This window comes from Candoia aspera, chromosome 7 (genome assembly GCF_035149785.1).
Source record: "Candoia aspera isolate rCanAsp1 chromosome 7, rCanAsp1.hap2, whole genome shotgun sequence".
In the NCBI taxonomy this organism is placed as follows: domain Eukaryota; kingdom Metazoa; phylum Chordata; class Lepidosauria; order Squamata; family Boidae; genus Candoia; species Candoia aspera.
In genome coordinates, this window is record NC_086159.1 from 19,816,782 (window position 1) to 19,844,089 (window position 27,308).

General features: G+C 42.9%; 1 protein-coding gene across 1 annotated transcript in view; it reads right to left on the bottom strand.

Annotated features, from left to right (window-relative positions):
• Positions 1-27,308, bottom strand: part of DGKI (diacylglycerol kinase iota) — a 220,799-nt gene that overhangs the window by 37,636 nt on the left and 155,855 nt on the right. The window contains exons 25-28 of the mRNA XM_063308888.1: positions 23,884-23,953; positions 15,737-15,777; positions 13,682-13,809; positions 11,729-11,854 (exon numbers count right to left, since the gene is read on the bottom strand). Of these exons, the coding sequence (XP_063164958.1) occupies positions 11,729-11,854; positions 13,682-13,809; positions 15,737-15,777; positions 23,884-23,953 (365 nt within the window). The remainder of the gene's footprint in view (positions 1-11,728; positions 11,855-13,681; positions 13,810-15,736; positions 15,778-23,883; positions 23,954-27,308) is intronic.

Sequence of the window (27,308 nt, forward strand, 5' to 3'; positions counted from 1 at the left end):
GGTGCTGGTGGTGAACGGCGAATCCGATGTTCTAAGGATCAACACACCATTGGAACCAGGAACGTAAGATCTATGAGCCAGGGCAAATTGGATGTGGTTATTGGTGAGATGTCAAGATTAAAGATAGACATTTTGGGCGTCAGTGAACTGAAATGGACTGGAATGGGCCACTTCACATCAAATGACCACCAGATCTACTACTGTGGACAAGAGGACCACAGAAGAAATGGAGTAGCCTTCATAATTAATAGTCAAGTGGCTAAAGCAGTGCTTGGATACAATCCAAAAAATGACAGAATGATCTCAATTCGAATTCAGGGCAAGCCGTCTAACATCACAGTGATCCAAATATACGCCCCAACCACAGATGCTGAAGAAGCTGAAGTAGAGCAGTTCTATGAGGATCTGCAGCACCTACTGGACAACACGCCTAAAAGAGATGTTATTTTCATCACGGGAGACTGGAATGCTAAGGTGGGCAGTCAAATGACACCTGGAATTACAGGTAAGCATGGCCTGGGAGAACAAAACAAAGCAGGACATAGGCTGATAGAATTTTGCCAAGACAACTCACTCTGCATAACAAACACTCTCTTCCAACAACCTAAGAGACGGCTTTATACATGGACTTCACCAGATGGACAACACCGAAATCAGATTGACTACAGCCTTTGCAGCCAAAGGTGGCGGACATCTATACAGTCGGTAAAAACAAGACCTGGAGCTGACTGTAGTTCAGATCACGAACTTCTTCTTGCACAATTTAGGATCAGACTAAAGAGATTAGGGAAGACCCACAGATCAGCTAGATATGAGCTCACTAATATTCCTAAGGAATATGCAGTGGAGGTGAAGGATAGATTTAAGGGACTGGACTTAGTAGATAGGGTCCCGGAAGAACTCTGGACAGAAGTTCGCAACATTGTTCAGGAGGCGGCAACAAAATACATCCCAAAGAAAGAGAAAACCAAGAAGGCAAAATGGCTGTCTGCTGAGACACTAGAAGTAGCCCAAGAAAGAAGGAAAGCAAAAGGCAACAGTGATAGGGGGAAATATGCCCAATTAAATGCAAAATTCTAGAGGTTAGCCAGAAGAGATAAGGAATGATTTTTAAACAAGCAATGTGCAGAAGTGGAAGAAGACAATAGAATAGGAAGGACAAGAGACCTCTTCCAGAAAATTAGAAACATCGGAGGTAAATTCCAGGCAAAAATGGGTATGATCCAAAACAAAGATGGCAAGGACCTAACAGAAGAAGAAGAGATCAAGAAAAGGTGGCAAGAATATACAGAAGACCTGTATAGGAAGGATAACAATATTGGGGATAGCTTTGACGGTGTGGTCAGTGAGCTAGAGCCAGACATCCTGAAGAGTGAGGTTGAGTGGGCCTTAAGAAGCATGGCTAATAACAAGGCAGCAGGAGACGACGGCATCCCAGCTGAACTGTTCAAAATCTTGCAAGATGATGCTGTCAAGGTAATGCATGCTATATGCCAGCAAATTTGGAAAACACAAGAATGGCCATCAGACTGGAAAAAATCAACTTATATCCCCATACCAAAAAAGGGAAGCACTAAAGAATGTTCAAACTATTGAACAGTGGCACTCATTTCACATGCCAGTAAGGTAATGCTCAAGATCCTGCAAGGTAGACTTCAGCAATTCATGGAGCAAGAATTGCCAGATGCACAAGCTGGGTTTAGAAAAGGCAGAGGAACTAGGGACCAAATTACCAATATCCGATGGATAATGGAAAAAGCCAGGGAGTTTCAGAAAAACATCTATTTCTGTTTTATTGACTATTCAAAAGCCTTTGACTGTGTGGACCATAACAAATTCTGGCAAGTTCTTAGTGGTATGGGGATACCAAGTCATCTTGTCTGCCTCCTGAAGAATCTGTATAACGACCAAGTAGCAATGGTAAGAACAGACCATGGAACAACGGACTGGTTTAAGATTGGGAAAGGAGTACGTTAAAGCAATGGTGTTCCCCGTAGCAACATATGGCTGCGAGAGCTGAAGGCTGAGAGAAGGAAGATCAATGCTTTTGAACTGTGGTGTTGGAGGAAAATTCTGAGAGTGCCTTGGACTGCAAGAAGATCAAACCAGTCCATCCTCCAGGAAATAAAGTCAGACTGCTCACTTGCGGGAATGATATTAAAGGCAAAACTGAAATACTCTGGGCACACAATGAGAAGACAGGACACCCTGGAGAAGATGCTGATGCTAGGGAGAGTGGAGGGCAAAAGGAAGAGGGGCCGACCAAGGGCAAGGTGGATGGATGATATTCTAGAGGTGACGGACTCGTCCCTGGGGGAGCTGGGGGTGTTGACGTCCGACAGGAAGCTCTGGCATGGGCTGGTCCATGAAGTCACGAAGAGTCGGAAGCGACTAAACGAATGAACGAATGAACAACAACAAGTGCCTATGAGAATGAGCTCTCCACGACTTTTCTATAGTTTAGTCCCACTGCTACCCTTTGTAGCCAGCCAGCAGCACAGGAGATTGCTAAGCCCGGGTACTTGCAATTACTGAAATTCAGAAAGAAACAGCACACAATTATCCACTTTATAATTACAAGTGAGCATCTTTTGGGTTGCAGCTTTTAAAGTATGCCTCAGTAGAATTGCTATCACCACAAGATGGGTAGAGGCAATTAGCCTTGCATCTGAAAAGACCAGAAGCAGCAAGGGAGGGGGGGAAGTCACTATGATAAATTTGGCTGAGGAAACTGTAATGTTTGTAGCCTAACTGACCAGACCATGGAGTAGACACAGGTCTGTGTATTTGTGGGGGAAAAGGGCAATGACAGTCTGAGCCAGCCCTAATGTCATACTCCCTGATCACAATGTCCTCAGAACATCCTGATCAGACTCACATCCATCTTCATCGAACCCGTGTCAACAGACTGGGAGTCACCAGAGGGGAGGGGGTGTTGACTTGGAGTGCAAATTTGTTTGTTTAGGCTAGGTGTTTATTGCCCAAGGCCATCCGGCCGAGCACCATCAGCCATCTGTTGGCAAACAGGGAAGTACATGCTTTGATGGGAAGAAGGGGGGGAAAGTAGACAATGTGATTTTTAAATTGTAGAATGCGCAGGAAAGAATCGATTTGCAGCTTTGCTTTGTACCGGATGCTTCATTTCATTAAACAGTTAAGAGAACCCAAGTCTCAGGACTGTCTTTGAGCGAATGCTCGAGCATGTGGATCGTTACACCTAAACATGCAGGTTTGCCAGAATGGGAACCCTAGAGTCACTTAACGTGAGATGGGCAGCCACATAAATTGAATAAAATAAATACACCCTAAAATCGAACATTTCCCCTGGAAAATGAAGAAACTCAATCCTGAAAAATAGCAAACAGGATGCTAATATCACAGTCCTCTGGATTCAGTAGAAAAGATAAATGGTCAAGGTCATACTGCTCATATTATATTGTTCATACAATATGCTTGGCAATGTTACAGAATGAACCCAATCTGAGGGTTTATACAATACACTGAACTACATAACCTAGGATCACACAACATGGCAACCCACCAACCAATAATACTAATCAAGTTTAACATTAATCAAAGTTAGCATTTGTGCACATGCATCTGCTGGTCCCAATCTATCTGTTTAGTGTATGTTATGAACACAGCCAGTGTGGATAGGCACCATTCCTCACTTGTGGAATTTCACCCTGCAATACAAGATTGAAGGATTGCTTGCTGCAGCAGCTGAAGACTGCATGTTCTGATGGAACTGTGGCATGGTGGATCTTCACCTGCAAGCCCACCCTATCCCTGCCCTATGGAATGAGAGTATTTTCTCTTGGCCATGCAAAACTTACACCAGCCAGAAAAGCCAGCAACTCTTTTAAGAATCAGAGTATTGGGAGGCATCTACTCTACCACACAGTTCATGATAACTCACAGAGCCAGGTCCTGAACTTAGCACCTGAAACCCGTCTGAAACTTCATTATGCCCAAAAGCAGCTAATTATAAAGAACTAGTTGTTCTAAAGACCTGATGACTGGTTTTCAAAATTTCCAGTTTGAAATCTGCTAGAACCTGGTTGAGCGAGAACACTGTATGCATTTGAATGGAAGGAATCAAGAGAAGGGATTTGCAATGCAGAGCTGGGTTCATGGGATTTGGAGATTCATGACAATTCAATGATCCACCTCCAGGCACATTTTAAGAGAAATTCCAGCAATCCAGTGCATTATTCATAAAGACAAATGCCTCTAGAGAACCGCCAAACCAACCTAAAGCAGCTATTTTTACCAGCAACCCAGAAACTGGAGCCCTCCGCCACCCAGAGCGTTTTAAGCAGAGCTGTTAAGAATATAAAGTGCCAAACAACAAAATACCTTTATAGACCATGTCTGGTATTTTTCTGTCCTCTTCTTTACTCAGCAAGTTGTGCCTTTCTGCAAACTTGCTATCTCGCTTTGGAAAGATGTTCGCTAATTAACTAAATAAGCAAATCCTGTGTTTAAATGTTTTAATTCTTTCTTCATTCTTTAATCCTTTCTCTTTAAATTTAGAATTTTAGTTTTTCCCCTTAGCTCTGAAATTGTTCTTCTAAGTTATTTATTTTTCTAAAGAAAAGCTTGAAAGGGTGTTAATATGCAATGTATGGACGCACATGTTTACTGTATCCCATTTATTTCTCTGCTTCAGACAGGCATTTGTTGTGGATTCTTTTGCAGATGACACAACACCTACACAGATGGCAGATGTTTAACCCACAGTTTGGGTGTGGTCTATTACTTAAAAAGTAAATGAGCATTTTCGTAGAAACTGAAACACTAGCAAGTTTGTGATTAGGCTTGTGAGTCTTTATTTTCCATAGTTCCTATACTGTAAGAGATTTCTTATTGTACCCAGTTAACTTAAATCCATTGACTATGATCTCTCTCCTTATTCTCTTAAACCTGGTTCCTTTTGTTCTATTACTCTTCATAAATATAATAGATTAAATATATAATAATATTTTGTTATTTTGTTTCTATTTCTACACCTACTACCTGTACTTACTACCTGTACTTACTTTGTAAATCTATTTCTTAGGTTATATACTTATTTCTATACGCTAGCTTTATAATTCCATGCTCCAGATTCCCATTCTTTCCCTTTGCTTTATAACATGATTACAAACCCTTGAACGGGATCATAAAAGTTGCCACTGCTGCCTCTGGCGTCCTTAGATGGCTCCAGTAAGGGTGCTGCTGTCTTTGGTCCAGACTGTGCTAGGCTTCTGGAATCTGTTGGGCATGGTAATCACCATGAAACCATGCACCCCAATTCCCAAACTTCTCAGTCAGTCAATAGTACCAAATAGGTCTAATAAGACCAGCCCATCTTATTATTTCCCCAAAACAGGGAATTGATGAGACACATGGAAACACATGATCTGATCATGAATTGATGACAATGGCCTCCATCTTCAAATTATACCATGTACTCTAAGGTTTAAAAAAAGCAGGTGTAACATGTGATCCCCTGTATGAGTCAGGACTGTGATCACTTGGGGCAAGCCCATGGATGCCATGGAGAGCATGAACCCAGACCACAGACCCAAAATTTGGAGATTGAAATCCCCTAGCACCAACAGCTAGAGAAAATCTACTATCAGACTTGTGATGTGATCAAGATGCTGAGGAAGGGATACTGTTGACCCACAAGGTGGACAGTACACAGGTTATCCCTATGTTGTCTCTACATCCCAGTTTCCAATACAAGTGTTCATAACTGGTCACTTGAGGGACAGGACAATTGGAAACTGTCAAGGTGTCACATAGGATCATCTTCCTTGCCTTGGACTTTTGGCTGCTGAAATACCTGAAATCCAGGAGGGCAAATTTTGACAAAAATGGTAACTTTCCCCAGCAGCCACAGTGACAAAGGTGAGAGATATGCCATTGCCTCTGCCACCTCCCTACCCACTCCACCAATGATCTTACTCGTCTCAACTCTAGTTTCTTCTTCAGGTACTACTTCTGATATTCTATTCTTTCTCTGATTCAGCAAACCTTCTACAGGTCTTCACTTCCCCACTCACAATTTCCACTCTCGATCTACAATATTGAGTTTCTATCTCTGACCCACTCTTCAAACACTAGCCCAACTCACTTCATAGTCCTGAAAACCCACCCTTCTCAGTAGTAAATCCCTACACAATGCCAAAACTTCCACCAGGTCCCACCATAAACCTATCAGTTGGGTACCATATCCAAAAAAAAAAAAAGTACTGTATCATTTAGGAGAGTGTTTCTCAACCTTGGCAGCTTGAAGATGTGTGGACTTCAACTCCCAGAATTCCCCAGCCAGCAAGCTCGCAATCTCACTATGATGGCTGGGGAATTCTGGGATTGAAGTCCACACATCTTCAAGCTGCCAAGGTTGAGAAACACTGATTCAGGGTATTATGCTAATCCACATATACTGTATGATTAAATGCATTGGGCAAACCCAGAACATGGGTTAATTCAGTACCCAGAGAAAATATGTTTTATAACCAAAAGCAATGTGTAGCCTTCCCTTACTACTGACCATGCTGTCTTCTTGGAGCTGTCTTCTGGGAGTTCTGGCTTGGCAGCATGCTTCCCCCACCCCTACCCCCCCATCAAAGTCCACAAGTCTACATGTCTGCGATCTTGCTGTCCTTTTGGAAGGCTTTAAAATCCAGCTTTTCTGACAGGCACTGTCTGGAGCAATTTCCCCTAATGTGGTTATTGTTTTACTGTTTTATTATCAGTGCTTTTAACCCTCTTGTAAGTTGCCTTGAATCACTAGTCAATTGAGTGACCCTATAAATTGAATAAAAACAAACAAACATCTGGGATGCCACATGTTGTGTATCCATGCATAGCTTTGGGGCATAGTTTATGAGTTGTTTTTCTTTCAAAGAATGACACTTATGGTGTAATGGGCTGACACATGGTAACAATGCAAATTGTCTCCATTTTCAGCAATTCCATCTTTTCCACAGAGGTTCAGTTCAGGTTTGGTTTCAGGCTTGAGAGGGTATATTGGCACTGCGGAAGATTGGCAAGGAGCTAATGTTGTAGTCCCTTATTCCCTTTGCACATAAAAGAAATACCTGTGCAGAAAGGATTAAAGAGTTACTTAGCAGAGCTTTATGGATTGCATCATTGTTATTGTTAGTCCTTCTTGTTTGTCTCTTATCCGTATTCTTCTTGTAACCATTAACATAAAGAGGCCAACACTAGCTCCCTAATCTAACAACTGCCAAGGGGAGAAGGACCAATAGCTGCATAAGAATAATGTTCTCATAAACAAAGGGTCACTTTCCAGGGTATTGGCCAGATACGTCATCAGGTGCTGTTCTGCTAGTGACTCTGTCTTTCCTAAAAATATTCTTGAAAGAGGTTCCACTGTCTGAAGTTATGATCAAGTCCCTGATAAGATGTGCTACCAAGCCATCTCCAGTTGTTATTGTTTAGACTCCCAGTTTCTTAAGAAAAGGATAAAAAGGTGGCAAAAATCCCCAGACAGTTTGAACCTTGGTGTAAATCCAAAGTCCCACTAGACTGTTAAGCAACTTCAGTAGGTCCATCTGTTGCCACTCTTGGGATCCCTGGCGTGCTGAAGGGGCATGGAATAGTATATCTTTATCATTTAACTCTCTTAATATTTATTCCATAAATTCCTCTTTGGCATTTCACACTGGTTTAATTCTGTTGCCTTCAAATCCAATCCTATTGGCTCCCAACTGGCCATGGAGGAGCCAATACAGAGGGTCCTCAGTAAAGGGTTAATGAGTAGACTCTCTTCCTATGTGAATGAGCTTGGTAGCTGAACTCTGATGGGCTTAACACTGAATGAAACAATTGGTCAAAGACTACTAGGTGGCCAAGAGTCCCTTCTAGTGCATTATGGGAATGTGATGCCTTCAGGGCATTATGGGAAATCAAATAAAAATATCAGCTCTCAGAGATCTAACTCAGGGTAAGATTTACAAGGGGGATGCTGAGGGCAGACTTTAGACTTGTTGAAACCCCAGTAGCTGTCCGAAGATGTTGATGTGAAGCCAAACCATTTACTTTAATACAGTGCCTAGATCATACCTAAATAAACAAATTAAAAGCTACAAAAAAACAAATCCAAGCAACTTTATTTATTTCTCCACTTTTCAGATGTTATCCTGACATAGTTGGACAAAACAATTTAGACAGGCTGATGATGGCTCTTTAATTATGGTCTTGGGTTTTTTTTCCCCTAGTGTGTTCTAGGAAAGTTGGAGGTGGTAACACTGAACTATTATTTCCACAATAATTTGAGGAGCTGAAAATGCAAATTACAACTATAAGATTCTATTTCCTTCTGGTTATTTCTCCCTCTGTAATGTCCTTCAACAACTTATACCTTGCAGCCATAAAGAGAAAGAATTCTGAGAAACATATCTGCAGGGCCCCAGATTTGGGGAATCTATTCCACATCTTAAGATATATCTACACTTATTTTAGTATTTCTGCCAGATCGCTCTTTTAAACCGTTTAATCTTTGTACACAAAGTTTGAAGCAAGTTCCTGAAGTGATATACAGATTGTTATCCTTGACGTTTGAGTGCCACCTAGAGGAATTCATATGACACTGTCACCAACCAAGAAAGCACAAGCCATCTTTCACTGATATAAGTAAGTAAAGCACAAACTGTTTCTTACTCTGGATTAGGAGAATTGCAAAGAATATATTTACCCTAACTGAAGTTGCCATGCCTTTCAAATGAAAAGCCAGTGCAAATGCCTCTTGGGATCAAATGGTAGAAAATTCCCTTATGGTAGTAAGGTAGTTTGCATGTGTGAAAGTCCCCCATGGTTGTTCTCCTCCCATTTCTTTGCTTTTACCAATCACATTAACCCTATTTGGGGGCTTACATTTCCATTTTCATGAACTTTCCATTCCATATTAATGGGAAACAAGACCACCATTTTTCAGCAATTGTGCCACTGAAATTTGGTACAACTTGAGTGAAATTCAGGCAGCTGCAGATCGTCCTCCCTGTTCAGTCCAATAATTATTAAGAACCATCAAAAGGAACCTCTTGTTCTTACCAGCATGAAGGTATACTAGGACTTCATTGAGAATAAACACATATCAAGGTGATGGTTTCCCCTCTCTAATGACATATCATATTTAGATCATATTTATCACTCCTTTTTCTAAATGTATATGTGTACATTTAAATTAGCATGTGCAAGTTTTATACAAATCTATTTCCTCAGTTCTTTGGTTTAGCACTGCATTTCCTCTATTTAAGTCATACAAAACTGTTGACTCTAAAACAAAGTTTTCTTGGTATAATTTTCAATTCAAATACCCTTTTTAAAAGAAGGAGAAGAATGGACGGTTTGATCAGAAAAAGCATTTTCTCCATCCTCCCAGTATGGATATATCTTTTTAATCCGAAGTTTTGTGAAGAAGCAAAATTCTATGGAGATCTCATTACCAGGTGCCTCTCTTCACTGCTGAAATGATGAAAAACCTGACATATGGTCACACCTCTACTTCCTCCAACAGGACATGATTACCCATCATTTTCTTCACTTCAAATGAAATAGAAAAGCATACCCTGAGTAAAAGGAAAGGAAAATAATACAAAGAACAGAGGGGAGAAAAAGGGAAAATACCTGGGTTTTTTTTTTCTGATTAACAGATTGACCAGGGAGGCAGGGAGAAAATGGAACAATTATTTCAAGGATTCTCTCTCTCTCTCTCACACACACACACACACACACACTTGCAATTTTGGGAATACATTCTAGGCACAAGATGACTTGCAGCAAGGACAATTATTCACAGAAAACAGCCAATTATCAATTTATCAAAATGCCATATGACCTCACCTTTGGTCCCAACCCTGCAGGATATTTTCAACTTCCCCCATTTACCAGTGTAAGAAGGCATAAACACTGGACTCTAGCCTTCCATCTATCCACCCTCCCTCCCTCCCTCCCTCCCTCCCTCCCTCCCTTCCTCTTTTCTTTTTCTTTTTCTTTCTTTCCTTTTTTTCATTTTCTAAGAAACCTAATGGATCCTAATGGATCTCACCTGAGGCTAGAAGTATTCCTAGAAACAAATTATCGGGTGTTTTGTTTTTGTTTTAAAATATTTAAATAGTGAGGAGGATGGTCCAACTGGTACTCCCAAGCTTTATGATGAACACCTCAGTATTATGTTGTAAGAGGATAAACAGTTGTATGCAACTACAGTGGCTGTATGAATATAATTTTGTCGCCTAAAACAACTCGTTCATGGATGGTTGAGACTGCTGCATGCTACAACAGGACCTGGGCTTGGCTATCTACATGGACTGGATGAATCACTCTGCAAGGACCAAGCCAGCAGAGCTTGGTTACAGGGAGGATCAGCTGTATGTTCAAGACATCAGATGTTGTTGGATTCCAGTCCTCATGAGTGTCAAAAAGAATGAAAGATGATGGTCATGATAGTCCGACAATATCTGTAGAGCCACAGGTTTCTGAGACTTGCACTATGCAATCTGTCATTTCAGCTATTACTGCCATCGTAAAATGATTTTGACAGCAACTAAACACCAGTGTTAACCTTAGAATTCATTCCCAGATTTAGTCATACACTGTTGTTGCTGGATTGAACCTGGTAGAGTACATGCCTTATAAGTAAAAGGCTTCCAGTTCAATCCTTGGCAACTCCAGATGTGGCTGGGAAATTGAGCCCATGAAGAACAGCTGCCAGCCAAACATTGAAGTCAAATGTTGATCTGGTTTAGCACAACCTGTGAGCTCAAACACTGTAATTTGTAAATCATGGTTTGTGGCTCAGCATTATTTATGAACCCAGCCACTGAGGTATGCTCAACAAATACAGCAGGTCCCCGGTTAAAAAAAGTCACAGTTTACAGACAACCACTAGTTAAGAATGGACTGCCAAAAGACTATTACCTTAAAAAATTGAGTTAAGTACAATGTTTTGGGTTAAATACACAATACAACTTTGTGTATTATTATATTTAAGATGTTTTAATATATCTGGAAGTGTTTCTTAAGTGTTTTATATGCATAGAAAGGCAAAATATACACTATATACTAAGACAAACATTTGACTAACTGATGCTAAATAACTGTTGCAATTTACATACAAATGCGACTTAAGGACAGGGACCTGCTGTACTCTTTAGCATAAAGACTGAACCTAGCTAATACAGATACTGTTGAGCTGGATGGATCAGTGAAACCTTCTTACATTCTCCTTCTATATAACCTCACCTTAAAATGCAACATAATTGAAACCAGCCTTTCTCAACTTTTTGACCCTGGAGGAACCCTTGAAATATTTTTCAGGCCTCGGGGAACCCCTGCACATTCAGGCTCAAATATAGGCCAGAAGTTACAAAAGTATTATATTCATTTCATGGGTAGGCCTGCATACATGCATTAAGAGTGTTCTCAAACTAAGAATGAAACTTACCTCTTTGATGTGAAGTTGCCTGAATTTGAAATAATTTTTAAAATAAATTGTGATCTCCCAGGGAAACCCTAGTGACCTCTAGCAGAACCCGAGGGTTCCACGGAACCCTGGTTGAGAAAGCCTGGTTTAAACTGACATGGCCAAAGACACTGATTTTAAAAAAAGGTAGAGAATGTATCCAAATGCATTTTACAGGGTAGGTTAGTTTGCCTTTGATGATGGAAGCAGTGCAGAACCAAGCAGAGAAATGCAGAGGACTCTTACTGCAGCATGTGTGCCTGGCTGGCCTCCTTTTGTTTTTCAGGTACCTCATAGTTGGGGGACATCTTCCCCAAGCCACTGTCACTCAACATGCGCTTTCGAATAGCAGGATTCCACCGATCTGACATTCTGGGAAAAGAAACATTTTCAAATAGAAAACACCATTGCTTCCCAAAGCAGCCTCTTTCCCAGTTTTGTTTTTTGGTGCAATCAATGATTCCCAGCATTTCTGGCACAATTGTATACTATCTTATCCTCTTGTTTATTTGTTTCCTGGACTAAGTCCACAAAATTGTATAAAAATTGCTGTACTAATGGTACACACACGAAACTAACGCAGTGAGGCTTGAGATGGATGAAAGGCACATACAGGTATCTTATAAGGGACTAATGGACTACTGCTTTTTATTTTTTTTGGAAACACAAGATAACTATTTAAATATAAACTTACATATATCTATATTGTTAGTCCTGTAATTACAATAATTGTATGCTCTAATACAGGTTTCTACCATGGTTTACTTTTAATCACCATGCTGCATTTAACTGCATCTATATGTAAGGGGTTTTTTGAAGTGTTTATTTTCCTTTAATTTCTTTATTTTGTGATTTCATCTTGGACCTAGTATACTGTTTTCTACTATGTGACATAAGTGTTTCAAAAAGACTGCACTTATAAATAATCTGTAATAACCTCTAGGATACACTTGGATACACAAAGGAAAAAAGACTGTTTTCTTATGTTTTCTTTGAAGTTTTATTTTCACTTTCAAGAAACCCTGTAACACAATCTTCAACAGGAATGTCACTGTGCCATTCATGAAGGTGGAATAATCTATTTCCTATCAATTTACCATGCTACAATTATCGCTCCAAGCTGCTTTCAATGCTGTGGTTATAAAGGCATATAAAGGTAGTCCTCAAGTTACAACCACTCGTTCAGCAACCATTCAAAGTTATGACGGTGCTGAATGAGGGGGACTTACGATGGGTCCTTGCAGTGTCCCCATGGTCACATGACTGCAATTTCTGACATCCTCTGCTGGCTTCCCACTAGCAAAATCAATGGGGAAGCTGGCAGCAGGTTGCAAGTCACTCCTGCTCCCGCCGCTTTTTCGCCCACCCGCCTGCACTCCCTAGTGCCTACCTGCGGCACTTGCTCATCCCCCTGCAGCATCTGCACACCCACCTGTGCTCCCTAGCACCTGCCCACAGTACCCCGATTCCACCCCCCCTACAGCACCCATGCACCCCCTAGCACCTGCCTGTGGCACCTGCCCACCTGCCTCACCCACATCCCGCTGATCTGCTTGCCTGGGACTCCTGCCTGTTCCTGCGTAACAACCTTTGTGGTCTTGGGGTTACAACGGCAACAAGATTGCCATCACTAAGTAGTGAGGTCATGTGGCATCACACTTTATGACCACATGGCTTGGTGATGGAAATTCTGGTCCCAATTGCTATTATAACCCAAAAACTACCTGTATGATTTCTCATGGGTCTAGAACAACTGCAGCACTTCAAACGCCTATAAATTACAACTCTTAGCATCCCTCATCTTTGGCCATATTTGGGCCACTGTGAATTGAAGCCCAGCAATATTAGAAGCACAACTAAAAAGAGAGCATACAACAGGGGAAGGGAATGGATTAAGGTGTCCCCCTCCCACTGTACACTCCAGTGATGACAGATGCTGAAGCTATAAATAGAGATATGTTGTAGAAGCTGGTATCTTTCAGTTGCTTTGGGCTTCCCATACATCATAGCCAATGATGACTGGAAGTTATAGCCCAAAGCATCTGAAAAAGATCAAGTTAGGGAAAAGCTCTTTAGAGGAAGAAGAAAAATGTTGCACAGAAACCTCCATGTGATACACATCTTTGTGGATATGGAAAATTGTGTATGAACTAAAACAAGACAACTTAAAAAATTCAGAAACCTGAAAATCATCCTTACCCAGAGGCCTGCTCTACTACCAGATCAGGCATTCCTGGAGGTGTTCCTGCTGGCTGAACTGCCCCCAACTCTGGGTCCAGGATAAAAATCTCATCCTGCGATACTTCTGTCACAAAGTGCAAATGTTCCTGCAGCAGTGATATTAAAATAAAAGATCAATTGTTTATCGCAATCAACAGCACAATTCTATGCATTCAGGATTATGTATTTAGGAACTGAATTTAATTTCTAAATCTACCTTTCCCAAGAGGAAACTCTCCAAATGTTGGGACTGCAGCTGCAACTGTAACTCCCAGAATACTCCAGACATCCTGGCTAGGAATTCTGGAAGCTGTAGTCCCAACATATTTGGGGGCATCTGCAGAAGGCTGATGCCCCCAAATATGAGGTAAGAAACTATGGACTTTAGTCAATACATGGAGAATGATCAAAATTCTACTCATACCAGCTGCTTGCCTACAGCCAGCCAACCATGCATGCCCAAAATACCATACATTTCTGGGAAAGGCGCCACATTTATTTTTGTCAGCACCGCTGGATTGTGAGTTTAGTGATCTTTTTCTACTGTCTACCAAAAGCTGGATGGTTATATAGGAAGATCCTTGGTAAATGGGTTAGCTCCAGTGATAATGAGATCATGACAGGAAATCCATCTGCTCAGTGCCTAGGATAAATCTTGATTTCTCAGGTTCATTTCCTGTCTTTAAAATGAGACAGGCAAGTGAAGCGGCTGAAAGAATGGTAAACTCATTACCAAATTGCAAGAGATGCAAACTTATTCATGCAAATTCCACTGAATTCAGTGGGACTTACTTCTAAGTAAGCATGCCTAGGATTGTGCTGTGTAATTTCTTTTGAATTGCAGCAGGTAGAAATAGCTGAGCTGGACAAGCCACTGTTCTGATGCATCAGACCTTTCTCAAGTTCCCCAAAGGACTAACACAATTTTGGTTTCTGTTTCACAGTTGAACAGAAACTAAATGGATTAAAAGAAAATCAATAAAAGCAAATCCAATCAGAATGACTTCCATGTTTGTAAAACTTCCATAGTATCCAACAAACACATAAAGTGGTATGTTTCTGACAAATGCTGTCACTTTAGTTTGATATGTTTTTAAGCTTTGTGAATATTTTGTTTAGGCCCAACATTATCATAATTTCCAGAGTTACCTTATCTCACAAATAGAGGATTAGGATTTTTGTGGAACTGTAAACACCAAGATAAACTCTAAGATTTTCTTTTTAATGTAGCTATCCCAAGCTCAGGAAGATAAGCAAAGAAAAAAGATGAAGAATCTATGCTATTAAACATCAAACTGATTTAAGCAAGAAGAGCAAAACTCATCCTTCTTGGTTTAAATCTTCTTTGACCTTGGGTGCCTTGGGCCGATTTTTCAGAGCTGTTTAATTTACTTGGCAGAACAGGGCTCTAAATTAAAATCACCGTAAGGACAATGCTTTGGAGTTTCTCAAGTTTTGTATTTGTGATGCTAATATTTAACAATAGATTAATCTTACTTTTCAGAGATTGGACTTACGAATTTATGAATTGTGAATTCATTCATCAATTGTGAATCAATGCTACCATTTTAATTTATCATTCCATGCAACAATAAAGCAAAATAATCCATCATTATGGGAAGTATATATAATCTGTTGCATTTCTATACGGTGATATGAAGCAATCTCACATACTACAAGTAGACACCATAATATGACGAAATTGGGAGGAGCTGAAATTTTGTGTGAAATGAGCAGCTTAAGGCACTCATTGTTCCCTTTCTAACTGTAAAAAAAAGGAATAAGCCTATTTTATTTTATTTCATTTCATTTCATTTCATTTTAATTAATTTAATTTAATTTAATTTTTGACAGTTTTAGGGGCCCTTGAGAGTCTCTGGAGAGAAGAAATAGAGACAAATATATATAATAGGAGAAGGATCACATTTGACAAGTCCCCTATTTTCTTATTACAACAGAGAACCCAATCCTGTGCAATCAATCAATCAGCCAATCAATCAAGAAGTTAAAAGGAAAGCAACATCATCTCTGTACCTGAGATCTGTCAATGCGGTAAAAGCGGTCAGCAGAAGTTGCTGCAAAAATGAGGAAAGAATTATGTGAAAAAGTAACAGTAACTGCGTTGATCCATCAGAAAGGGGAAAAAATCCAAACTACACAGCCAGACAATACCTCAGTTGGGGTCAATGAAAATGAGACAAAAGAGCATGAAACTTTTCATTTCTTCAGACCTCTTCATTAGGCAGGATGGCACAATAAGAAGGTAATGGGGAAGAAGTTAGAAATATATTCCAAAATGAGGTCAGATGTTACAGCCATGAGGTTTGCTGCTCACACTGAGCCTAACCTAAATGAATTCAGCAGTGGTTGGTATAATCAGTGTGAGGTTTCACCTAGATTGACCAACCTGTGGCTGGCTTCATGCAAGTAATTGGAAGTGTAATGGTACAGAAGAGTACAGATATGGCCTTGAAGAAAGTATTCAATGGCCATTAAGTAAACACCAGCTTAGCTCCAGAAGGAAGGGAGAGTGAGAAAGAAACTCAAGATGGCCCTATCTTGAGTCTCTTTGGGATAAGGAGCAGGGTGGTAGAAAGAATTTCTGTTCGGCTTTCGAGATTCTTTTATTATACTCTGCAACAACATAGCAGAGTTCCAGTAATCCTTGTGGGGTCTGTTTCCTGACCAGACCTCCCTTGAAGGGCTGACAAATTGAAAAGATTTGGCTCTTTGATGTCTGTAGCCTGCCTGGCAGGGAATTCCCTTCCCAACTGGCTGCTGCTCCCAGGGAAGCCCTGGCTCCTCACTTTCTAGTCTTAGCATAGTTTATACCTCCCAGACTAATGCCCAGAGCTAAATCCCTCTCTCAAACTCCAGCTCAGCTGAACAATAATCCTAAAAATAAACAACCACCATTTTAAGTTTATTCTTGTTGACCACCATAAAAATATTCATATAGCCAATCACTATAGAAAAACACTTTTATCAACATGAGATACAGTTTAATGCAATCCAATGGTAGTCATTCTTTATGGCTTATAGTTATTGAGTCTATAAACATAAACAATTTATAATCCACAAGTTTACAGGCACAGTTTAGTTGAATAAACATTTTATTTATTAGTACTTAAAGTATAGAATTCAAGTTATTAGAAATTTGCATTCTATTTTGAAACTAGCCACCAATTACTCTCCCAAACCCACGCTTGATGGGGCTGGGAGTACAAGCATTAACTTTTATTTTCTAAATTATTTTATTTATTTTATTTTTATTATTTAGTAGATGCTCCTGGCAGGACAGTCAGTCTCCCAGGACTGCTTCTAACTGGAGGTTATTCAGGCCACCTTTACATGGCAGCATCTATGAAACTATTCCATGGAGTTATTGCTCTTCTGGGAGACTGATAGTCCTGTCAGCAAAATAAATACCAATGTCAAGACCCCATCTCCCAAAAGTCTGCTCAAGTGACTTGAAATAAAAAGCAGAAAAACCTGAATCACACTTGTGATGTATGCTTGTGCTGTAGCAGTACTATTATGACTCTGGATCTTCTTTATCTATCCTAAGGCCAATTTCCCACACAAATTATTTTTGAATAGACAAAGAGCCTTTTTCCGCCACCCTCATCCCACATTTGTGTATGCGTTGGTCTGTATGTGAAGAGCTTTCCCTACCTTATGATCTCCCCAGCAAACACATGTACACACATTTACACAAACACCAAACTGCAGGGTTCTTGGCTGACAGATGTACTGTCATGTGCGCCGTTTCAATGTATTTGATGCATCGTAACGTTTCGCATGTCATTACTTGGATGCGTGTTTCATTTGTCTAGGGAGGATGGGAACGATTATATTTTGGCTTTGCTTTGGAATGTATTTGTGTTATCTACTGCGCTCAAGGTTACTTTCCCAGGCTAGCAACTCTGACGATTGCTGGCACCTGTGCCGGGCGGGGCTGTTACGAGGGAGGCGGGATACGTTTGAAGCAAGGGTTTAAGTTTGTATTTGGCGCGCTTTTGCTCATTCTCAGCTTTCTCTGTATTTGTCTTTAGTACTCTAATAAATCAGATTTCATTTAGCATCCTCTTGTGAGTCTGAGTATTTGGGGCTAGGGCAATCATTACATAAAGCTGAGAATCTCAGTTCCTAACTCCGCTGGCCCCTGTCCAGGAAAGACAAGCGTCTAACCTGTGAGGGAGAGAGCCCGCGATGACCGAACCCGACATCGTGATGATGGAGGAAGGGGAACCGGACTCGACCGTGAGGCCGTCCGGCCGACCGTCCCAAGGTGGGGAGCTGTCCGCCATCAGAGAGGAGGCGAGCTCCGGGTCGGAGAGCGAAGCCGGGGGGCTGAAAACGGCCCCGGAGACCACCGTGAATTCGCCGGGCGAGCTGCTCACCTGGGATGAGACCCGAGGAGACGCCACAGCAGCGGGGGGCCCATCTTGGAGGCAGAGATACCCCTTATCCCCCAACGTGGTGCAGGTGCAGCCAACGGAGGGCTCACCCACTCCGGATCGGATCCGAGTGCTGGAGTCGAAAATGGATTCGTTGGAGGCTATCCTGAAACAGCTGAGCTTGGATGTAACCTCGATGCGAGAGCTCCGGGAAGAATCAAGCCAGAGGCATTCAACCCCTTCCTCCCAGGGGCTGACCCCGGAACGGCGACGGGTGGTGCGGAGGCGCGAAGGGGACCAGTCGGTCCAGATGGAAATCGCAGCATCGCCCGGGCGATCGCCCCGGGGCCCCGTGCCGCCCCGAGTCAGGGAAGCACCAGCCGCAGCAGCCCCGGTGGTGGGGCGCAGCCCGGCGGGAGGCGGCATGCGAGACTTCCCTGTCAAGTTTGATGGGGACCCGACCAAACTCTCGTTCTTCCTGACGAATGCGAAAGCCTATATGGAGGAATGGGGGGCGGTTTTCCAATCGGAGAAGGCAAGAATCATCACCATTGCCACCAAACTGAAGGGGAGGGCGGCAGACTGGTATGTCCAGATGTGCCAGTCGGAAGCGCCTGAACTGGAAAATCTCGAGGAGTTCCTCTGGGCGTTGAAGCAACACTTCGAGGACCCCTTAGCAAAGGAGAGAGCAAAGCGAGCCCTGAAGGAACTCAAGCAGGGGTCCCGATCAGTGGCCGATTATGCTTTGGAGTTTAAAGCGCTAGCTGGGAAGGTGGATGACTGGTCCCAGGCAACCATTATCGAGCTCTTCAAAGATGGCTTGAATACAGAGGTGCTGCGCTGGTCCCTGGGGAGGGACGACCCATACACGCTGTCTGAGTGGATCCTGCTGGCAGGAAGGGCTGAACATGCCCAAGAGATCTTTGCCCAGCGGAAGACCGCCAAGTCGGGGCGGGAGGTGAAGCCCAGCCGCCCATCGACCACCGGGGGGAAACCGGGACAACGACCCTGGGATGAGGAGCGGGAGAAGCGGTACGCAAAAGGCTTGTGTCTGAGATGTGGTAAGGAGGGGCATCGAGTGGCAGCATGCCCGAAGGCAAAGGTAGAGGAACGGCCCGGAAAACCGCCGGCGAAGTCCCCTGCGTTGCCGAGGAAACAGAAAGCTGCGGTGGCTGAGACCGAGGGAGACGATGTGATGTTCTACGAAATTGAAGGGGAGACCGAAATCCCGCAGCCGGCGGGAAACGCCAGCCACCTGCTCTAAAGGGCGCCGCTGGGCAGGTGGTAGAGGACGGGCGCGAGCCTCCATCGGTGAGTGGCACTTACCGCATACTCATGGTGAAATTGAAATTGGGTTCCCAAGTCAAGACGGTGGAAGTATGGGCCATGATTGATTCGGGGTGTTCCCGGTGTCTGATGCACCCCGACGTGGTGGCAGCTTTGGAGCTCCCCACTTTCCCTCTACAAAGACCCATCGCATTTACTCAATTGGATGGGTCCATGGCAGGGGGCAAACCGGTCACCCATTTTACAGGGCGGGTAGCCTTGCAACTGGGCAGTCACCAGGAAGGGTTGTCTTTTGTCGTGGCTCCCGTAGGGGGGCCATTGGTGGTGTTGGGGGTACCATGGTTGGTGCAGCAAAACCCCCAAATAAACTGGGTTTACCGGACCATCACATTTAGGGATGGGTTTTATCAAGCGGCAGAGGGGAAGGGTGCCCCAGAGGAGATGGTGGGGGTTGCGGCAGCTGCGACTCCGCCTTACCCGGCCTCTCCTCTGGAAGGCTTGCCGGGCGAGTACAGGATGTTTGCTGATGTATTCGGTGAAAAGGAAGCTGACCAGTTGCCCCCCCATCGAAAGACGGACTGTGCCATAGAACTCCTGCCCAACACTCAATTGCCTAAACCAAAAATTTATTCCATGACGCAAAAGGAACTGACTCTGTTGAGGGAATTTGTGGACAAAAATTTGGCGCGCGGATTCATTGAGCCGGCGAACTCACCCGTGGGGGCGCCGGTTCTTTTTCGCCCAAAAAAGGATGGGACATTGAGACTTTGTACGGATTTCCGCGGATTAAATGCCGTCTCAATTTCCAACAAATATCCCTTGCCATTGATAAAGGACATGTTGTCACATCTGGCCAAAGGCAAGATCTTCTCTAAACTGGATTTAAGAGAAGCCTACTATCGTGTACGAATCAAGGAGGGTGATGAGTGGAAAACTGCATTCAATTGCCCGTTGGGAGCCTTCCAGTATAAGGTGTTGCCATTTGGGTTGGCTGGGGCCCCTGGGGTATTTATGCAATTAATCAATGAAGTTTTGCATGAACATCTGTTTAAAGGTGTACTGGTGTATTTGGATGATGTGTTGATTTATACGGAAACCATGAAAGAGCATGTAGCTCTGGTAAAGAAAGTCTTGTGTAAACTCAGATCTGCTGAATTATATGCAAAGCTATCGAAATGTGCCTTTCATCAGACCCAAATTGACTACTTGGGGTATAGGATTTCTGATAAAGGTATAGAAATGGACCCTGCCAAGGTGCAGGCTATCATGGACTGGGAGAGTCCCCGTACCCGCAGGCAACTTCAAAGTTTCTTGGGGTTCAGCAACTACTACAGATTATTCATAAGGGGGTTCGCTGAGATTGCCTTGCCCCTAACGGACCTGCTTCGAACAAAAGGGGTGGGAGATACTAGGAGAGTCAAGAATCCCGGAGCGCTGTTGAGGTGGACGCCTGCTTGTCAAACGGCGTTTGAGCGGCTGAAAGCAGCTTTCGTCAAAGAGCCCATTTTACAACACCCTGATCCCTCAAAGCCTTTTGTTGTACAGGCAGATGCCTCCGATTATTCTATTGGCACATTGTTGATGCAAAAAGACGAGGCAGGATGCCTCAAGCCCTGTGCCTATCTATCCCGCAAGTTCTCTGAGACTGAGAGGCGTTGGCATGTTTGGGAAAAGGAGGCATTTGCAGTAAAAGCTGCATTGGAAGCTTGGCGGCATCTGTTGGAAGGGGCAAATCATCCCTTTGAGGTATGGACTGATCATAAAAACTTGGAGGCACTTAGTACCCCTCGAAAACTGAGCCCTAAACAGGTTCGTTGGGCTCAATTTTTCAATCGATTCAATTTTCAGTTCAAATTTATTCCTGGGAAAAAGAACTTCTTGGCTGATGCCTTGTCAAGGCAACCTCAAGACTCTGGGGCGGCGCCAGATGTGGTAAGCACCCTATGGTCGGCGCCCCAATTGGGCATGCAGGCTGTGACGCGAAGCCAAACGCGCGCGCAGCAACCGCCCACCACAAGCGCTGCTCAGCCAAGCACTTTGTCAATTCCCTCCCAGTTGCAACAAAAGTTTTTAAAAGAACTAAAAACGGATACTTGGTTGCTTGCGAATAAAGACAATGTTACTTTTGACAGAGGCTTCGCTTGGAAATCCGACCGCCTCTACGTTCCTGAAAACCTCCGGAAAGATGTGTTAACACGTTCACACGATGACAAACTCGCAGGTCACTTCGGGTTTGTAAAAACCTTGCACCTTGTTCGGAGGCAATTCTGGTGGCCCACATTACGTAAAGATGTCAAAGACTACATTGCTTCCTGCACTGTCTGTGCAATGTCCAAGCGCAAGGTGGGCAAGCCCCAAGGGCTGCTGCAGCCGGTAGCAGCCCCCTCTTCCCCTTGGGAAGAAATCTCCATGGATTTTATTGTAGAGCTACCACCCAGCCAACGCAAAACGGTCATTTGGGTGGTCAAAGATTATTTCTCCAAACAAGCTCACTTTATCCCTTGCGTGTCCATTCCGTCAGCGCGTCAATTGGCCCGCCTATTCCTTGTACACGTGTACAGGCTACACGGATGTCCCTCCCGCTTGATTTCGGACAGAGGTACACAATTTACCTCGCAGTTTTGGCGGGCGTTTCTCAAGCTGTTAGGCACGAAGCAAGCCCTCTCCACGGCTTGGCATCCTCAGACGGACGGGGCCACTGAGGCGGTTAACTCTACTCTAGAGCAGTACCTTCGCGCTTTTGTGAATTATCAGCAGGACAATTGGGTAGACCTCCTACCATTTGCTGAAGTGGCTTACAACAATGCAGTGCATCAAAGCACTGGGCAAACCCCGTTTCGGGTGGCTCAGGGTAAAGACTTTGTACCTATCACTGATCTCCCACAACCTCCTGCAGGTGCAGTCACTACAGATGATTGGTCAACACAACTGGCTGACTCTTGGCCGATGATTCAAAAGGCATTGGCTGATGCACAGGCAGATTATAAACTGTATGCTGATCGGAAGCGAGCCCCACAACCTGCGTTCCAAGTTGGGGACTCGGTATACCTTTCTACCAAGTTTATCAAGTCTGCACAACCTTCAAAGAAACTGGCGCCTAAATTTGTGGGTCCTTTCCCAATTGTCGCTCAAATTAACCCTGTGACTTTTAAACTTGACTTGCCTCATAACCTTAAACGCTTACACCCTGTTTTTCATTGCAGCTTACTCAAACCGACTATTCCTTCTGATCGCTGGCATCGGCAACCTCCACCTCCCACCCCCATCATGATTGATGGTCAGCAACACTTTGAAGTTAAAGAAATTTTGGATTCTAGACGCCTTCGCAATACTTTGCAATATTTAGTTCGTTGGAAGCATTTCCCTCATCCTGAGTGGGTCGCTGCACCAGATGTAGCTTCCCCGGTTCTGGTGGCCCGTTTCCACTCCGCTTATCCCTCGAAACCAGGTCCCTAGGGGTATTTTAGGGGGGCGGTATGTCATGTGCGCCGTTTCAATGTATTTGATGCATCGTAACGTTTCGCATGTCATTACTTGGATGCGTGTTTCATTTGTCTAGGGAGGATGGGAACGATTATATTTTGGCTTTGCTTTGGAATGTATTTGTGTTATCTACTGCGCTCAAGGTTACTTTCCCAGGCTAGCAACTCTGACGATTGCTGGCACCTCTGCCGGGCGGGGCTGTTACGAGGGAGGCGGGATACGTTTGAAGCAAGGGTTTAAGTTTGTATTTGGCGCGCTTTTGCTCATTCTCAGCTTTCTCTGTATTTGTCTTTAGTACTCTAATAAATCAGATTTCATTTAGCATCCTCTTGTGAGTCTGAGTATTTGGGGCTAGGGCAATCATTACATGTACTGATCTCCTGGGAGTTCAATATTCCATGGTAAAGAGACTAGGAGATGCCCACCCTACCTCACAGCCCAAACCCAAATGACCATAGAGGACCATTGCCCTCCCCAGGCATGGAGGAGGCATTTCCATAAACCTGCTGGGCCAATTGGAGGTGAGCAGATTGCTGCCCCTGGCCAAGTCATCCCTTGAGGTGTTCTAGATTGTCCACGTGGCATGTTTTGTGTTGGGAGAAAAAGAAGACCACTTCCAAACTGGAACAACTAAAGACAGCTCTACGTTGCTTCATCGATAGGCTAGAGATGAGATTGAGATGATGTCATGAGGACATGCCCCCCAGAAATGCTTAAAGCATCTTTGCCACAGGGAAGCAGACATAAGGATGAGCCCAAATGCAGATACATTCACCATGCTTATTATCAATCATGCATAGCCTCAATGGTTGACTATAAAGCAAATAACAATATGTAAAGTCTTAAAAAATCTGTATCTAGTTGAAACTCTTATTTTTGAAACAACCTTCATCAAATGTGTGGGAGCAAATACTCCTGAATACAATAGAATTTATTTCTAGGTAAGCATATAAAGAATTGTACAGCCTGTCATTTTCCTGTAAGGACATATAAGCCAACTTTGATCCTTACCATCTAGGAAGCTCCATCTAGGTGATAGTCTCTGAACAGACAATACTCTTGGGAATGAGCTTTCCTGGTCCTGGATGGGACAGAAAGAAAAGGCTATTTGCAGCAGCAGTTTCATAAAAGCAGTAGTGAACAGAACAATACCACAGCTCATACTGTAGCTTTAAAAAGGCAAAGCATTCCCTTGATCTAGTTTTTACCCTTTCCAAGTAAGATTGATAAAGACTCCTATCTGAAATTCTGGAAATCCATACAATCCTGAGCCAAAGGGAACAATAGTCGGACCCATAGGGCAGTTTTCAACATTATTCAGGAAAGAACTTTTCTATCAGCTTATACATTCAGCCAAGAGTAACCAAAAATGATAGACATGCATCCCTGAACTCACTCAGTGTGGCTTCTGATAACTAGGTGCCCTGTGCAATCACTGACTTATCCAAGCATTGATTTGATTTCCCATTTGATTCGAGGCTACTCAGTTTTATCAAAGGGTGGAAATCTATAAATCATGCCATGCCATGATGGATGGCTGCTTGGTTACTTGGACAGCCTACTTCATTTGCCATATTGCTAGGCAAAAAATCAGTAGCAAAAGTCCTGCCTCACTTTTTGAACAAGGTTTGTTTAAAAAAAAACATTGTGACTGATTGCACTATGAATTCACAAGAGAAAAATAGCAGAAGGGCTAAGAAACATCACTCTACGGCCAATTATTCCTTTTTTAAAATCATATTGCTTGTTTTTAATAATTCTGTCTCCAGTTCTCAGGGTAAAGCAGTATAAATGTTTAGTTTTAATATATGTCCTCTAGAATCTGTACTGAGAAACTTATGCAAAAGATAGAACATTAGCTTATATGACGTATGGTTTACAGTTCACTATAAATTCCAACTCATTTAGTAGTAACAAGCTGGATGTGCGAAAAGTACCATGGCTAGGAATATACAGCTGAATAGCAAATAACATCTGGGTTGTGGTAGACTCCACATATGATAATGTCCCTGGCACAGCCAGGTATTCTGGATATGCAGCAAGCCAACCTTTTTTCTTTAGTCAATATTAGAACCATCCTATTACATGAGTTAGATGTTCCTCTGCTTAAGTTCTCCATCTCAGATTTTAGATAAGCACACTGCTGCTCATTAGCTTGGCATGTGGATCTTTAATAGCTTCCTTTTTGTCCCAGGAGTAACACCAAGATTCTTCTTCTTAGCTTCTGCCCCGAGTTTGATTTAAGTTATCCACTATCATTCCCTTTATTACGCCTGATGAGAATGTAAGTTATGCTTCTGGCACCAATTACAGAAAGTCAAAGATATGGTAGTTTCATAGGCAAAACTTCTTTATGCTGCTTTAGTAGAAATGATTCCTATTGCAAAATTCTATATTCCCTTCTCAGACAGAATCAACCAAAGACATGAAATCATAAAATCACAGAACTGGAAGGGGCCGTGTAGGCAATTAAGTTTAACCCTTGCTTGGTGCAGGAATCCAGATCAAAACATTAAAAGCCACTGCTTGAATAGATACAGTGAAGGAGAGGTCACACCCATTTTGGTAACTGGTTTCACCAACAAACGTCTCTGTCTTAACATTAATTAATTAATAATTGGGCTTCTCCTAATATTCTAGTAGAATCACCCTTTGTCCTCCATTCTAGGATGATAGGAAACAGATGATCCTTCTTCAAAATGCCATCACATCCCTTCTCACCTGTCTTCTCTGAAAACTAAACATATCTAATTCCCTCAGTGCCTCCTTGTAATAGTTCCCAGACCTCTGATCATCCCCTTTTTGTGCCTGTTCCTGAATCTTTCTTAAATATGATGCCCAAACTGGATATAGTACTTGAAGCAGGGAATGATAATACAGAATAAAGTGGAACTATTTCTTACGGTGATTTTGAAACTATATTTCTGTTGTGTGGCCTTAAAACTGAATTTGACCCTACAGAAGCCAAATCAAACTGTTATCTCTTAATTGGCTGGTAATCTACAGCACTTCTTTTTGCTTGTGCTATTACCAAGCTAGGTACTGAATTATTTTTCCTATGCAAATAAATAATTATCCCATAGCTCTGTCTTCTCAGATATACTGTACAGTAAGCTATGCCAATATAGGGATTCGGTGGCACTGCAGGTTAAACCACTGAGCTGCTGAGCTTGCCGATTGGAAGGTCGGCGGTTTGAATCTGCGTGATGGGGTGAGCTCCCGTTGCTAGTCCCAGCTCCTGCCAGCCAAGCAGTTCGAAAACATGCAATAGGTACCACTTCGGTGGGCAGGTAATGGCATTCCACTTAGTCATGCTGGCCACATGACCATGGAAGTGTCTACGGACAAACGCCGGCTCTTCGGCTTTGAAACGGAGATGAGCAGCGCCCCCTAGAGTCAGACACGACTGGACTTCATGTCAAGGGAAACCTTTACCTTTACCTTTACCTAAGCTATGCCACCAAGTTTTGTTTCATCTGCAACTTTTATAAGCATTGTCTTCATTCATGTCTTTAATGAAATCCCCTTTTGATGAGGGTGAGGCCGTCTTTGAGCTGTTGTTATAGCCAGGTTAAAGTGCTATCCACAACTCCTTGAGCCAGAAGAAAAATGCAGTGGCATGAACTTTGCTGCTCTTCCAGCACACCTTATTCTGACACAGGCACAATGCTTGCAAATGTTGATGTCCTTATTTACACTGTACAGGGCATAGTTATGGACAGGGGCTGGTGGGTTCTCAGGCTTTGTTTCCTTTCCTTCCCACAAATAAGGCTAGGCTGGTGGGAAAACATCCTCTAAGCACTCTCCTTAACATGGGATGAAGACAGATGGTAGTGAAGACAGGTTTTGACAGATTGGAGGGTTTAGCCATCTGTTAAAATCCACTCTAATTCTACACCTGTGTTTTGTGCAGGTATGTTTAAAGGAAGCGTATGTCTCAAATGATATCAGCTGACAGTGGAGGTTCCTTTACACACAAATGTAGTGTTATTGCACAAAAGCACTAAGCCTCTGTTCAAAAGGAGCTGGATATGGGTTTGGCACTATTCCAGAGTTTTCAACCCATGTTCAAAACCAGCTCAAACAATAGTTGACAGGCCTGGGAAGGGCTGCACCATAAACAGGAGAGAGTTAGTTCTGATCTGATTCTTGGCTCAGAAATCTGGATCAGACTGAATAATAGTTGACCAGGAATAGGAAGAAGCTGTGCAATGAAGTGAAAGAGGTTTATCCAGGCCAGTATTTGGATAGGAGACCACCACAAATCTCAGGGCTGTAAACTGAACTAGTAAGTAAAGCAAAAAAATAAAACACATGGACACACATCCTGGAAGAATACAATGGTAAGCTATTTATATACTGGTGCCAAGGAAACTGTGGCCCATTGGAGTTGAGAAGCTAATAACTGTGAATAAATAAATAAAAATTAAAGTTAT